General features: G+C 56.6%; 4 protein-coding genes across 4 annotated transcripts; all 4 read left to right on the top strand.

The window, feature by feature from the left end:
• Positions 1–555: 555 nt before the first annotated feature.
• ABB37_04451 (hypothetical protein) lies at positions 556–5,301 on the top strand (the record flags this gene model as incomplete). The annotated part of the gene is made up of 1 exon (XM_015802131.1): positions 556–5,301. The coding sequence occupies one exon, from the start codon at positions 556–558 to the stop codon at positions 5,299–5,301; it is 4,746 nt and encodes a 1,581-aa protein (XP_015659532.1).
• Positions 5,302–7,112: 1,811 nt separating this feature from the next.
• ABB37_04450 (hypothetical protein) lies at positions 7,113–11,148 on the top strand (the record flags this gene model as incomplete). Its single annotated transcript, XM_015802130.1, has 1 exon — positions 7,113–11,148. Exon 1 carries the CDS (start codon positions 8,518–8,520, stop codon positions 11,146–11,148), a length of 2,631 nt encoding a protein of 876 aa, XP_015659531.1. The 5' UTR covers positions 7,113–8,517.
• A 684-nt stretch (positions 11,149–11,832) lies between these two features.
• ABB37_04449 (hypothetical protein) lies at positions 11,833–13,670 on the top strand (the record flags this gene model as incomplete). The annotated part of the gene is made up of 1 exon (XM_015802129.1): positions 11,833–13,670. The coding sequence occupies exon 1, from the start codon at positions 12,543–12,545 to the stop codon at positions 13,668–13,670; it is 1,128 nt and encodes a 375-aa protein (XP_015659530.1). The 5' UTR covers positions 11,833–12,542.
• A 383-nt stretch (positions 13,671–14,053) lies between these two features.
• Positions 14,054–15,121, top strand: ABB37_04448 (hypothetical protein; the record flags this gene model as incomplete). Its single annotated transcript, XM_015802128.1, has 1 exon — positions 14,054–15,121. The coding sequence occupies exon 1, from the start codon at positions 14,345–14,347 to the stop codon at positions 15,119–15,121; it is 777 nt and encodes a 258-aa protein (XP_015659529.1). The 5' UTR covers positions 14,054–14,344.
• Between the last annotated feature and the right edge of the window lie 356 nt (positions 15,122–15,477).

Below are 15,477 nucleotides of genomic sequence, written 5' to 3'. Positions count from 1 at the left end.
CTACTAATATATATATATATATATATATATATATATACATTTTGTACTGGTTCTCTTCTTGTTCTCATAGAGCCTTTCTGTTGTTCTTTTCTTTAGTTTGGTGCTTCCACCACTTTTTTTTTCTCTCTATATATTTTTTTGAATGTTTTTTTCTTAAAGTCGAAAAACGCGCTAGCGCTAAAGCGGAGCGGGGCTGAGCTCATACATATCTATCCGTAGCATTGTTAACGAGACCTCATTGAACCGTTATTCCACTCTTCATCTTTCTTCGATTCCGTTTGCCGCAAGGGGCGGAGGCAAAACAGCAAGAGAAAAAGCGGACACACACACACAGCAAGCGGCCGTCTCACCCAACACATGCAGGCACAACAACGACACTCAGCAGAGCTCGATGTGCAGGAGAGTCTACCAACAAACAACGACAATGAAGGTGCGGCCGCTGCGGAGCTGCCTGCGATGCGGCCACATGCTGAGGCAGCCGGGACGTGGCGGCAAGACGTAGCGCAGTGTGAATCCTATCTCTCACTGCACGGCGGAGTTCTCTCTTCTCTCTCAATGGCAGTGCCCCAATCTAGTCGCGTATCGGAGCAGCAGCTATTTCACGGAGCTGCTGCTGCTGCCACTGCCACTGCCATAGAGGAGGCGGAGGCGGATAGCGTGGAATACTTGCCACCGTGCAACGGTGCAGATGCGCGATACATCGAGGTGGCAAATGAACGAGCCTTCTCCGCGCTTCAAATTCACAGTCGAGGCGCAAACGAAGGCCGCACCTTTTTTGAGCAGCCGAGATCGGAGCTTAACTCCCCGCTGCTCGCACCGTATCAGCCACTGCTGCAACAGCAGCACACCCGACGAGACAACGCCACCGCTGCCACGCTGACACCGGTGCGTACGTCCCTCTCGAGTACTCCGACGCCACCGCACGTGCATACCCCCCTCCACAGCACTTCGTACGGCAGCAACTACTACAACCGCATACTGTCCAACGCCTTGCTCGGTGGAGCGGAGGGGCGCACGAACGTGTACTCGTTTCCCGCCGCTTTCAGCACACCACCAGCGCGGGTGCAACGCGCGAGGTCACGGAGTGAGACCGGCGAAGCAGCGGCCGCCGCTGATGATCATCATGGGACTGACGAGAGGGCCTTCGCAGCAGTGCCGGTAGCGCAGGCGATACAAGATGAGTTCACGAAGGAATCCATACAGAGCGGCACAGTCGATGCTTTTGCAGTTCACGTGAAGCAGTTAACGTACACAAAGTGCATTGATGAGGCTGACAGCTCGATTGTCTCGCTGTGCTCAACGCCGCACCCCTTCACCTTAGGCGACAGCAAAGAGGAGGTCGAAGACGAGGACACGGCAGAAGGTGCACCGACTCGCGCACGGCTCCTTCGCGTCAGTGAGCATCAGCCACCGCCGCGTCCTAGCGGCGCGGGCGGACAACGGCGCTCGGCGACGTCACTCAACGGTCAGACACCGTCCGTCACCTCACCGGTCATATATTTTCAAGGCGCGCCCTCCATGTCGACCGCGGCGAACTCGTCGGCGTCGCGCCTCCGTTTCCAAGAAGGCGTCGACAGTGCTGCCATCTTCGACGGTGTGGGGGACACCACCCACCCCGCCAACGCACGCCAGCGCTCCCGCACACGTCACACGCAGCCGATGCGCACCGCGGGCGTCGTGCGACACGCTTCTCTTTCTCCTGTGATGGCGGCATGCCCGCCGGGGCACGTGGGGTCTACTTTCTCGTTGGATCTGGATGCCACATCGGTGCAGGGCGACGCGTTGCTGTGCGCTCCCCATGACCGTGTGCACCTGCTACCGCGAATGGTGCACGACGCCTGCATCGCATCTTCGCCGCACGAGTTGAGCGCGGAGAGCCATGCGGAACCAACTTCACCGTTATGTTTGCCCAGCAGCGCGGTGCGGCACACTGGATGCTGCACCCCTCTTACCCCGCGACCGACCTTCGTGCTACCTCCCTCCACCACACGCGCCGCGGCCGCCTCCGGGAAAAGGAGAGGCACCGGCGCCAAAGGTGATTTACACGACGACGACGAGGACAACGTTCTTGGCGCGCAGAGACGCAGCGGCGGTGACAGCTGTGCCACGCCGCCCCTTTCCTGCTACACCGAGGACTCTCCTACGCCCGTACGATCGTTTGGGAGAGGGGAAGACGTGGGGCAGGGTGATGTGCGTGGCCTGCTGAGCACTACGGCGCGTGCCCTCTTTGTAGAACCCGGCCAGATCCACAGCGCCGTTGGTGCTGCGGAGCGCTCGTCTGGGGTGGAGAGCGGTACGGCGCGGTGCTCGGTGCGCTCGTCGTCGGCCTCTCATGGGCGTTCGATGACGCCGTCGCACATACTGACCACCCCGGTGCGGCACTACGACAACTCTATTCGCGATTTCCACAGCAGCAGCAGCAGTCTGCGTGTTGGCGGCGGCGCGTTGCCGGTGTCGTTCCTTTCCGTGTCTCCGACCACACGTCTGTGCACCTCGCCCGCTGGAGCGATGACACCCGTCTCTCTTACCCCTGCCCGCCAGACCACGCGCTCCGCCCCTTCTGTTGCCGTTGCTGCGACTGCGGCGGTGACAACCATGTCCGCTGCTGCGGTGGACGGTGGTGTCGCTGGGCTGGAGCATCGGCTAACGTACCGCGACGCACTCCTCGGCATCCCGCGCTCCATCGCTACAGCGCACGGCGTTGCTCTCCGCCGCGGCAGCACATCGCGCCGTGATGCCTTCCACTTCCTGCGTGCCATGACAGCTAATGAAACGTCGACGGACCTGCTGCACAACCCTTTCTATTGGGGATGCTTCGGCTTTCTCGTGGCGCAGCGGGACGAGGTGTGGTGTGTGGGCAAGGCGCAACCGTTTCGTATTTATCCGCAAGACGCCGACCAGGCAGCGCGAACACGTGATCGAAGCACCACCATTACGGTGGTCACCTCTACGACGCTGTTGTCGGCCGCAACGTGGGAGGCGGCGGCGTTGACAACGGAGGACGAGGCGTCCGTGACCGTGGCTACGGCGTCCCCGATCACTCACGGCATGGCGTCTTCTGCGAGCGACCTCGTCTACCTTGTCGTTGGCACCTGTGTGGGCGACGTCAATGTGTACACCTATGGAAAGTGCAGTGCGTCTTCCCCTGGCGCGGTGACCGTCTCGCTCAGCTCCTCCCATGATGTGTCGCCACCGCCGCACCAAGCGTCCACGTACACCGTCAAGCTGCGGCAATACGGGACGCTGCGGTGTGCGGATCGGGTAGGAGGAGACAGGCCACCGCCCAACACAGGCGAGACGCACGGTAGCGGGGGCCGCCTCCGCTCCCTCACCCCTCCCGCATCCACCGTCGGCGATGAAGAAGCCCAGCGACACGCCATCTCCGTCCTGCGTGTGGTGGGGCCATGGCTGTACATCGGTGACCAGTCCGGGCACGTCTCCCGCTACGACCTTCGCTGCACATTTTTCCTGCGCGCGCTGCACGAGGCGGCGGCGTCAACGCTGCCCTCTGTGCAGCTCGAAGGTGCCCGGCGGCAGCCCCCACACGCCGACACGCGGTCGGCGGTGGAAGGGGGAAGCACGCCCGCTCGCAAGCCCGTGCCACTCAACCTGCGCATGCCGGTACACCAGTTTACCCGTCCGAGTGCCACCCCGCCCACCCAAGCCGCTGCTTCCAAAGCTCTCGTGTCCAGCCCAGCGGATACTGCATTGCGGGAAACGTCGCCGTGCTTCCATTCTGCGGTACACGCAGGTGAGCCGGTCTACAACCTTGAGGTCACGGACAACCACAGCTACCTGGCGGTGGGCACGCAGACCCGCTTGTTGGTGTACCGCGTAGCGGAGATGCCGCGGGTGGCGGATGCGATCTCTCTCCCCGCCGCACGACAATGGCAAAAGCAGAAAAATCGCTTCACTGTAGCCGATGCTCTGACGAGCACCCCTCCGTCGGACATTTCTGAGGAATGCCGTGCTATGCTGGAGACATCGATAGAACCGACCGCTCCGCTCGTCGTGGTCAGCAACGCGCTGCAGCCGGTTCGTTGCTTTGCGTGGATGCTGTGCGACTACGATGCGTTGATCGGTGCCCATTCGAGCCGCACTCGCGGAGACGACTCTCCGGCGGCGTATTCGATGATGGAGGGCGACGCGTACGAGTACGACGTCTTTGGCGATGCTGCGGCAGGTGCGAGTGTACAGATGAGCGCCGCTTGCTCCTTTTCGTTGCTCTCCCACACCCCCACCCCCACGCTTGTTTTCGCGTCTGCGTGCTACGAATCCACCGACGCCGCTGCGGCGGCCCGCGAGGAGACCGGTTCAGCGCCGCAGCGGTGGAAGACTGACATTCAGCTCTACCGCCTCGTGACGAAATCGGTGGTCGCCTCTTGCGTGCTCGACTACCCCGTCCGCGTCTTGAAGGTGGTGGCCGGCACGACGCAGATCATCGCCGGCACCGGCAGCACAACGGAGTGGCAACACGAACCCTCCCCCTCCTCCTCTTCGCCTTCGTTGCCCACCGCGCTGCCACCAGGTGCGACTGCGCAGAGCAACAACCCCCAGACGCGGTTCATGACACCGACTCGAAGTCCGCTGCATCACCTCGTGTATACGCGCTCTCAGTCAGCGACCCCCATAACCCCCAACGCCTCGCTCTCGCCGACGTTTACGCGCTCACCGGTGCCGGCCAGTCTGCGATGCCGCTCTACACCAGCGGCGGCAGCAGCGATGGCTGCCCTGCGTACGCTGACGAGTGGCGAATCGCGACCTTCGCCGGGGCTGTGGCGCACTCCGCTACCATCTGCGTCATCGTCGTCATCGCGCCCCCCTACGCGCAGCGGCACCACCGCCATGTGGCCAAGCAGCGGGGCTGGACGCTTTACCACAACACCCGACACAGGCGGCGCATCGAGGCAGCCCCGTGCGCGGCGAGCGGAGGATCACAGCCAACACGGCTTTTTGTTTAAGTTTGAGGTGTGTCCCTGTGCGGCAGATGACGCCGCCTCGGCCGACAGCGATGGGTGCGTGTGTCTTCGGTCAAGGGGTGAGATCGTGGTGGGCGAGGGCGAGAGCGCTGTCAGCGGATATTTGAGTCCCACACAAGATCAGGTGGCCGTGCTCGTGCAGCCGGCAAGGAGCAGTGCCCGTCGTACCGGCGGTCCCTACGCGATGTCGGTGAAGGTAAAGGTATGGGGACTGGCACCGTGTTTCGCTGATGGTTCCTCCGTGTCTTCTGCTCGACGCGTGTCGACGACTCAAGCAGCGACGTTCGGTTCCGTGGCCCCAACGGTGGAGAGCCTTCGCTGAGCGGGCAATTTCCTCTTCATGGTGTCAATATCATTCTTCTTAATATATATATTTCTTTTCACACATTGGGATGACTGCTCCGGAGAGCATCAAGTGCATTTTCTTTTTGTATTTAAAGTCCTCTGTACCCGTACTTTCTTCTTATATTCCGTCCTTTGTATTTTATTTTTTGCTCTGCTCGTTGCAACACCTCATTAACACCAAACGAACCAACCGTTGACGGCGAGTTCTCCCAGCTTATGACATCGCTTCTCTTCTCTTCTCTTCTTTCTTGTTTGTTGCAGTCTTTTTTTTTTTGGGTTGCTGTTGAATGCGCGTTGCGCGACACATTCGACGCGGTCTTCGTCGCAGTTGGTACCTTCACGTCATGCAGCTCTGTAGAAGTCTCTTTTTTCTCGTTGATGTTGAACAGACTCGTCTCGGTTTGTTTTGTATTTTTGTTTTTTACAATTGATATTCCAGCTAGCGTAGCAGCTCGCTTAATAATAATAATAATAATAGTAGTAGTAGTAATAATAATAGCTCCCTTTTTCAATCTCTCGGGGTGACGCACGTGTCTCTGCCGTCTACTACCGCGGAGTGTACAAAGGCATCGATGCCGGAGGTGTATACACCTGCGCAGACTACCGCTCCCTCCCCCTTTCAATTGTATATATACTGATTACTATACACGATTCAGTATTCAAGCCTTATGTGATGCTGTTTGGTGCCCTCGCGCACTGAGCCCACATCCTCACCACACCGTGCGCTCATAAAAAATAGTTACCTCTTTTCAATTCTTGTTTTTGCTTTGTGACGTCCGCTTTTGTTTCCGCACGCGGAGCGTGTTCTTCGACGCTTCAAGCTGCTCCTCAACGAAAGAAAAGTATCAATAAGTTTTTCGTGTTTGACTTTGCCTTTATATGTTGCAGCGTTTAGAGTCATCAGCTCGCTTACCAACCGAGTCAAATTACGAGCTCCTCTCCTTTGGAGTGGAAGGTGTAATCAAGGTAGGGCCCTGAATACGCTCTCATGTAACTTTGAAAAGGGTCGAATCAAACGGATTGACGTGACGAGAAAGTGTTGCCTCTGTCGAACTGGATTGAAGACGTATTTCATACAAACGAAATACAACAGTAATAACACAGATAAATGGAGACCGAAGAACGTTCATTGCAAAGCACATCGAGGAAGATAGAGTTCAAGCTTCATTTCTGTCGCCTCGGCTAATACAATAATAATATCTTTTTCTTTCCTTTTCCTGCAACGCTTTTTGGCCCTGACCTATACATTTATTTTTGGGTGCTCATTAAGGCTGCTTTTGCCACTAGGCTCTCATTTTTTTTTTGATTGTAAAGGGCCTTTGACGGTGCTTTTCTCCGTTGTTGTACAGAGCTTCGTGTATCGACGTGGTGGCAATACCATGGGATTAAAAAACAAATAACTTCATCAAAAAGGGTCGTCAGGTGTTGGGCGGTTGGGCGATAAGCAGCGAGTTTACCTTATACGAGAGCTGTGTATTACAAAGAGCTAAAACGGGGCTTGATGTGTGCTGGACCGCATCGCCGCCTCAACAGGTGTTTGAATGTTAAGTTTGATCGACCTCTCAAAAAGGCAAACATATATAGAGGAGAGGAAAGTCATTTTTTTTTCTCAAAGGACTCACTGCGTGTAGAGAGTATGTATATGTGTACGTTGCATATGTACTTGCTGATATCTCCAAATGACATGGCTTTGTGTTCTCTCTTCATGCAATTGGGATTTACCTCTTTTTTTTTCCCCTTTCGTTCTTTGCGCTCCTTGCTGACGTTGGTCCACCGTTCCGCTTCTCAGCGTGCTGCCCATTTCAGTCGACCTGTTCTGAGCAGCTGTTTTAAGTTTTTGCAGTGCTATCTAACGATGCACGCGGATCGTTGAACCAAACAGTCCTACCCCCCACACACGTACACAGAGAACGGCTTCTCTGCGGCGAAGTAAACACAAGTTTAGAGTGCATGCCAGACAACAATGCCAGCGCACAACGCCATCATCACACCAGCGCATGAAGGCCACAAAAACGCAAGTCTTTACCCGCGCGTCGTCTCCCACACGCAAACTACCGCTTTCATGGTGGCGCCGGCTACCTCCGTTCAGGCAGTATCGACACAGTCTCCATCAACGTCTCTCGGGTCAGTCTTCTCTGCTGCCTCAACTTTCAAATCGCATCTGTCTGTGCCGTCTCCGTCGGCGTCCTTCGGTCAGCTGTCTTATCTCGCCGATCCACATGCGGCCTGTTCTCCCCAGAGTACGGCATTCGTGAAACAGCCAGCGCACCGCCACTACGATGTTCAGTCTTCGCCGCACACCGCGGAGATCTCCGCTCGCGGACAGGGCGCGCATAGCACATCGAAGGAGGAAAACGACGGTGACCATCATTATCGGGAGCGCCAACGCTGTAACGCTGCTCCTTCTCGTGAGGAGGTCGTTCGAAACCCCTATGATGGTTCTTCGTGCGGTTTCAGCAAAGGTACACCTACCCGTAGAAGACTTGACGAGAACAGAAGCCGTGAGAACTGTTTTGACCCGCGGTCTGCAGCTCCAATTTGGTCTGCATGCGTTCAGGCCATCTCTGACCGTCACTCTCCCTTATCGGAGAAGACGGCGAACAGCCGCCGCCATATTCGACGCCTCCAAACGCTACCTTTCAACGCGCCGGCAAGAGGTGACGGTGGCGAAGAGCAGCGTGGAGGGCTTCGGCAACGTCCCGCTGGAGGAAACAGCAGTCGTTGGGTGGGTTTTGCGGATCCCCCAGCTCACACGGCTTCTTCTTCATCTGCGCATTCTATACAGCAAGAAAAGGCGAGCTACACATTGCCTCTGGGCAGTGTGTCGGCAGTACCTCTGGTGGCGAGAGAAATCACGGCGAGGTCAAGCAGAAGACACCCGACGAACAGCACATGTGCATCCACACGTGCGCAGGGAACTGCGACGAAGCCTGTAGCTCGCCTGAAAAAACACACTCCTCGAGTGCAACAGCAGTGCAGACTAGATGACGCTGATGGTCAAAAACGATTCCCCCAGTCGCCAACGTATCGCCGTTCCCCTCTCCTAAAGGATCCACAAAGCCATGATGCACCCGCTTCTGTTGTGTGTGGAGGCGGCGAGCATCAAGGTGCCCATCCAGCTGCGAGAGAACACCAAGGGGATGCACAGCACATCATCTCTGTTAAAGAACGCACTGCTTATGAAGCCTCACCCATGCACAACGACACGTTCCATCGCACAGAGCGCCACACCACCGTCCCCATCCCGGCCGAAATTTTGTCGTCAACGCCGTCGCCCGTGCATCTTTTTGAGAACGACGCTTCCGCAACGACGTCGACGACGAGCGCTCATGCGGAAGAGCGTGACTTGCATTACCCAACCACCTGCTCCGCGTTGGACGTGACCGGCGTTTCCGCTCTGTCGCCGTCACCGCAGAAATGTTCTCCGCTCCACGAAGAGGTGCGACGCCGTCTTGGCAAGATCGAACTGACACCCGACGACTTCTTGGCCACATCGTCCCCTCCGCCTGGCAAAGCGCACAGATTGCGTGCCGGTTACCCGTTTGGCGAACCGCAAGCGGAGAACGCTGCATGCAGTTCGATTGGCGATTCGCATAGCGGGCTGCCACGTCGATCGCCGGCAGCGTTGCGCAGCGGCAACCCAACTTCCGTGTCAGGTGACGTTCCCGCGCCGCTGTCGCTGTCCGTTAGTCCACCTCTCCGCGGCCGGCTGCCCTTTGATGCCGCAGCGGGAGAGGATGAAGTTGAGGAAAGAGACCAGCCGGCTCACGTACCCAGCTCCTCGTCTGCACTGAACTCCTCCTCTCTCGGGCAGCCTTTTGACTCCGTCCTCGTATCGCCTCTGCCCACCGAAAGTGTGACCACCCCACCTACGCAGGAGCTCATTTTTCTTCACTGTCGCCGGGTCCTGCAGGAAGAGTTGGCGGCCCGCGAGTGGATCGAGGTGGACGCCAGCGTGCACCTGCACCACCTCGCGTGCGAGGAGCGGGTGGGCTACCGCGTCGCCGAGGCTGTGCAGTACTACCGCCGTCTCCAGGACGCCTCCTTGCACCCCATGTTCAACGGTATCACTCCAGCAGATCTAATCACCCCACCAACCCGCAAGCAGCGCAACTCGGAAGAAGGAACTCCACGTGCTGGAGCAAGTGACTCCACGGCATCGCCGACTTCACCGCTGTCGTGCGTGCAACGGCGTCGACGGATGCCTTCGGCAAATTCACTGCCACCGCTCAGTCCCTGCCGAAAGACACCGCCCGCAGAGGAGGAGATGAGAAATGGATGCGTGAGTGAAGAGACAGACGCGGGAAATGGTGTGTCGCCCCCATCATCGCCCGGTGCGTGTTCGCTTTCATCTTCGCAGGAGCAAGCGTGCGATAGCGCGAAGGAAGGCGGGAGCGGCGTTGCTGCGAAGCGGCTGGACAACCACTCCTCGTCGCGCTCTCCAGTGAAGGTGGAAGAGGATGAGCCCAACGGTGACAGCTTTGTGACAAGGGGTACGCCCGCCGACGCCGCTGGCGCATCCGATAGCTGCGCTGCGGGAGAGGACCCCGATAAAGTACTTTACGGAAGCGATGACAGCGGAGACTGGGAAGATGCGTCGGAGACGGAGAACGCGAACAAGGAGGACGAACAACAAGAGGATGGCGAAGGTGCATCAACATCTCAAATGGAGTTTGGTGACGCTCTCGCCCTCCCTGACTGCGAGGCCGACGCTACTCAGTGCTCCGCTGTAGACACTGTTGATGCGTCTGTGAAGCCACCTCTGTATTCTCCTGCGTCCCGCGAGAGCGACGAGGCGGCAAATACCCCTGCAAGCGCCAGGAGACCTTCACCACTGCGCCGCATCTTAAATCGAACCGCGCATTCTATTTGTCTTCTGCGCGACGTGCAGAGCGACGAAGAGGACGCCCGCTACCTGCTTACCGGTAACTGTCCCCCACCGCACGTGTTTCAGCGGTGGGCTGATCGCTTCTTACGTGAACAGCAGCACACAGCGGCGCAGACGACCGGGGGAGGAGAGGAGGAGCGGCGGCACGAGAAAGGTTCGACGCCGAGTCCGGACGCGAGCGAACCCACCATACACACGACTGAGGTGCAATCTGCAGCGAAGAGAGGGATGGGAGTTCTGGAGATCGACTTGTGCATGGATTCACAGAGTGACCGACGCTCGCTAGAGTCTCCTGCAACCGCGCGGGAGGTTTCCAGAAGGAAGGATGTACCAGAAAAGCCGCTCGCAGCTATGGCATCGGAGGCGTCGGCGTCGTGCGACGGTGACCGGTCGACATCTCGGCAGCGGCAGTGCAGTGAGCGCTACCGCGATGGTGTGTTGAGGAGTTTCTGTGCCGACCTCGATGACGGCGGCCACGCTGTGTGGCCGTCCGGTGAGAGAGATTCATCCCGACTGCGTGAGGTGGACGGTGCTGACGTTGACAGGGAGTACAATGCCACGGGTCGCTACGCACCGGATCCGCAGTTTTTTGACGAAGACGGTTGCTTGTTGCGGAGTCCGTCGTCGTTGCGGTCATCATCGGCACTGTTGAACGACGCCTCTCCTACTTTACTCTTTCCATCTGACATGGCGGGTCCTTCCGCGGCAAACGTGACCGCGCTTCCGGAAAGCACTTCCACAGATGCACTGCCAGTCACAGATGCTGAAACTCTAGCCGCTTCCTTCTCCGCTCCTCCCGCGGCAGCTTTTGCGCCGTTAACGTACCCGTCAGAGGAGACGTATGACGCTCCTTGCGGGAGCGAGCGGAATGCATGGCAGATGTTGATGGACGACTTCATCGAAGGGCTTGTCAAGCTCATGCGTGACGAGGTGTGACGTCTTGATTTTTTTCCCAAATAGTAATAATATTAAAATACAGTTCTTATTTTTCAATCATTCTTTCTCTAGATGCATTTCTTTTTCATTTCATTCTTTTCATAGATCTCATCATCTTTGCTGGTTCGGGTTTTACCGGATCGTCCTTGTGCGCCTCACGCGCTGTATTATTCCCATTGTGCCTTCCTCCTCCTCCCCTTAGACGCGTATCGCTGCTGTGTTGTTCGACAAAGAGTGAGGATGACCAACCCCAATGAGAAGCGTACGTTTTTCTTCTTTCTTTCTCTTTTCTGTCTGTGACTGTTAATTGGGAAAGCGGAAATTAAAACTTCACCTTTTCTTTGAAAGCATTGTTCTTCTTCCTCCACCCGTCATCGCCATCACGATAGCGCAGACATCGCCAGGGAAAAGTGCTCCCATGAAAGTGTGTGTGCGTGTGTGTGTGTGTGTGTGTGTGTGTGTGTGTGTGTGTGGAGGGCGACTGTTAAGCGAGACGTGTTGAAAACAGTTCTCCTTGTTGGAGGTGAGGGAGCTGACAATATGTTCATTGCACCATCGTAACCGCTTGGAGGGGCTCGTGAGGAGTTTTTTTTTCTCTTGTGGGTGTCTTTCCCGCCTGTTTCTATTCGCTGCTGCCTCTTTTCCCTGCCTCCTCGCATCTTCTCTGTACCTTTCACCTGGACAGCTCTGTCAGACACGTCCTAGACACTCTGCGTTTTCCTTTTCATAACCCATCAGAGGGAAAGTTGTGGAAGCACCAGTATACACCTTCGCAGTTGGGCTGTCACAATTCCCTCGCCGCAATACTTTTCATTAAACCTCTTGCAAAGCAACAGCAACAAACAAACTGTTGTCTTGCTTTTGTTTTTCTGGGAATCGTGGCTGCGGTCTAGCCTGCGCGTACAACCCAACTTCACGTCCTCGCCTGTACACATCGTTGTGCTGTTCGCTATTTTCCTCTGGCCTCAAGCCCATTCAGCAATTTATATTTAACTTTGTACATCATGTGGCTTCTTCGAAGGCATCCTAAAAGCTTCTCGACCCTTGCAATGGCACAGGAAACGGTGTGTTCCTCTCGACGCGATGCCGGAAGGGTACTTCTGCAGATTCCACCATCTCATGTTCGTAGCTCCATTGGCGCAGTGCGGTGTCTGCGAAATACCTCACGCACTTCTATTAGTGGACCAGGAACTGAGCGTGCGTTGGGTGGCAGCTGTCTATGTCTTCACACCACGACGTGCAGCCGCGCATTGAGTTCTCCACCAAACCGAGCGTCGTCTTCGGTAGCCTCCACGGCCGCGGGCGATCTGCTGTCACGGTGGAGTCGTCGGACACCGACCTCGGCTTCGACGGCTGAGACGCCTCTGGTCTCAGAAGACGCCACGGAGGCATCAATGGCGAAACCGACGGAACCAAAGCAAGAGGATCCGCTTGCAGATCGCCTCAGCGTGGAGGAGCTTCTGTTGTTTGACGAGGGCGACGCTGCAGAGAGGTCCGTATCCTCGCAAACCGCAAAGCAACAGATTCGTAGCACGAGTGCGTCGACGGAGGAACACGTGCGAGGCACTGCTCCCGCATCTCCAAAGAATCACAGTACCGTGCGCAGTGCATTGCCTGAAGGCTCCTCCGTTTCTGCTGCTTCTGCTGCTGCCGCTTCGTTCACTTTGCGCAGTGAGGAGGTCAACGAAACTGATGATGAGGCGGACGTGTACGGTATCGCCGGCTCAGCTGCGTCCGTGGAGCGTCACCTCATGGAAGACTTGCTCCAGCAAGCCTCGTTCAACTCGACGAATGAGGCGGAGAACGACGTGGAAGACAACGAGGAGGGCGGGGAAGCTGCGGAGACTGGCAACGACGAGGCGTTGCAGAACATTTTTATCCACCATACAAACTCCTCTTACCGTAGAGGATCTGAACCAGCTTCGCCGCACACGACGTCTTCCGTCAATGGAAGTGACGCGGCGCCGTCCTCAAACCCCGCAGTCTCTGCTGAACATACAAATCAGAAGGATGGAGCAGCAATCGAGGACAGCGAAGGCTCTGCTCCATTTGTGACCGCTCATGTATCGGAAGCCGTTGACGTCAGCCCAAGTGGGACGGATGCAGCGGAGGACGCTGTGCAGCTCGCAGAGGAGAGCAACGAAGAAGACGAGTCAATGGATACCGTGCTGGAGGAGGAGACGGATCGCATGTTGCAGGCGGCGCTGACCAACATGATGAAGGAAAGCGCCGCCAACGCAGCTGTGACTCCCACTGCCAGCCGCCCGCAGATGAGCGGATCAGGCGGCTACGTTTTCTTCTCCAAGGAGGCGGTGATGGCAGCAGAGGAGTTGCTGGCGGCGTCAGAGCAGTCCGCAGCAGATGCAGCCCGCACCAGCGGCTCTCAGCGAATGGGCCCCGCTGCTGCCGCTGCTGCTGCTGCTGCTGAGACGAACGGTGTCGAGGCTGACTTTGACGATGACGCCGTTCGTGCGGCGGAGATGGAGAGCTTAGGCCTTAACATGGAGACGTCGAAGCGTTGAGCTGCTCAGGTTACCATATACGTACCCAAGTTGTCACATTTCAAACAACAAGAAGAACACAACTAAAAAGGAAAGAAAAAACACCTTTGATGAAACCCATTTTTTTCTGTGTTGCGCTTTACCAGAAGGACGAACAAGGGCGTCGCCAACTGCTTGTACAGAACAGAATGCAGGTAAAGACGTCGAAGCCTCGCTTTTTTAGCATTATCTGGATCTTTTGCTTTTGTGCTCTTACCGCCTGTGTAATTGGTCTCACACGTTCAATTACGTGAAGAAGCTTCACAAAGAACGGCCTCATCAACGTCCCTTGCTGCACCCACTTCTTATTCTCTGCTGCCTTTACACGTTAACACGCTTGGCTTTTTAAATGTATTTCATGTGCAGAGATCCACGTGAAACCGCCTCTGCGCCGGTTTGCTTCACGGGCTACTTCTTTGTTTTGCGATTATCGAAAGTTGCTTTTTAACTGCGCCCACACGCGCCTTGCCTTCTCTAAATCGAGGCTCGAATACGCGGAGCGATGGTTTGGAAAGAAACAAAGAATACCTCTTCTTGTTCTCCTCCCCTCGTTGCACATCTGCGTTCTTCTCTCGTTTTTATCCTTTATGCTTAAAAAAGCCTTAATACACTTCCTTGCTTTTTTATTTTCATTGACCCTTTTTCTCTTCTGTTTGATGCTTTCGCGCGGCGTGGCCACCGCGTTGCGGCGCCGTGCGCTTCGTGTGTGCGACGCCACCTCCGTCGCACAAACGCGGACTACGCGCGACGGCTCTTTGTGCTTTGGCCGCAGAAGTGTTACCAGCACAAACCTCTTCGTCCAGTCGCCATCGCGGCGTGGCAGCGCAGGCCTCCGGTGGTACTGGGGTGGCTGCCATGCGGCGCTCAGGCGGAACAGCGGTGTGCAGCTGCTGCACACGTCCTCTGCCACCGCGATCAAGACGGCATCCGCGCAGGCACCGACAGGGGAGCACGCGAAGGAAGACAACGAGGACGCGTCCGCTCACGGCACCACCGCCAACACCGGTGAGGGCTCCAAAGAGGAGGAGGCCAAGGAGCAGAGCTGGTGGCGCCGCAAGTGGCACTCCTTCAAAAGCGAAGGAAAAGATTTCTCCCTCTTCTACCTTCCTTTCTACCCCGCCACCTTTGTTATCCTTTACGTCGCCTTCGTGACCAACGCGCTGCACAAAGAGTCCATCCTCGACTGCGTGCTGGATTGCATGGGCGACTACGTGGATCGCGGCAAGATGTACGCCCGCATCGAGGCGTGGAACACGTGGGCGAACCTGGGCTTCGCGTTTGTGATCAACGAGCTGCTGGAGGTGGTCCGTTTTCCTGTGGTGGTTCTGCTCTACTACGCGATGAAGCCGTATTCGACCCGCTTTGCGAATTGGGTACGCAAAGTGATGCGCCGCTTCCGCCGCGCCAAGCCGAAATCTGCCGAGGAGAAGTGACGGTGCTGCTTCCTCGAAGAGTCACTCCGACCTGCTTTAACAGCTTACAGCAAACCCGGAACAATAAACAAGAAAGCACGCGAAAGCATATGAGTAATTACGTGGGGGTGAAAGCACGAGATGCTGCTTATCTGTCCGTCATCCACACACTAAAAAAAAAAAATGATGTCTCAGGCCGAAAAATGACCGTGGCCTCCTTTTCTTTTAGTGAGGGTCCATTCTTCTTCATTCCTACCTGCCGGGTGTCTTCTCAGGCGGTAGAAGAGAGGAAAGCGTCTTGTTGCTGCTTTGCGACGTGCTTTTATTTGCTGATAAGCTTCGCTCTAACGTTCACGTACTTCTTTGTTCCTCTACCT

The sequence above is a fragment of the Leptomonas pyrrhocoris genome (genome assembly GCF_001293395.1).
Source record: "Leptomonas pyrrhocoris isolate H10 chromosome Unknown, whole genome shotgun sequence".
NCBI lineage: Eukaryota > Euglenozoa > Kinetoplastea > Trypanosomatida > Trypanosomatidae > Leptomonas > Leptomonas pyrrhocoris.
Note: the sequence above shows the minus strand (reverse complement) of the source record. Positions and strands in the feature narration are given on the sequence as shown.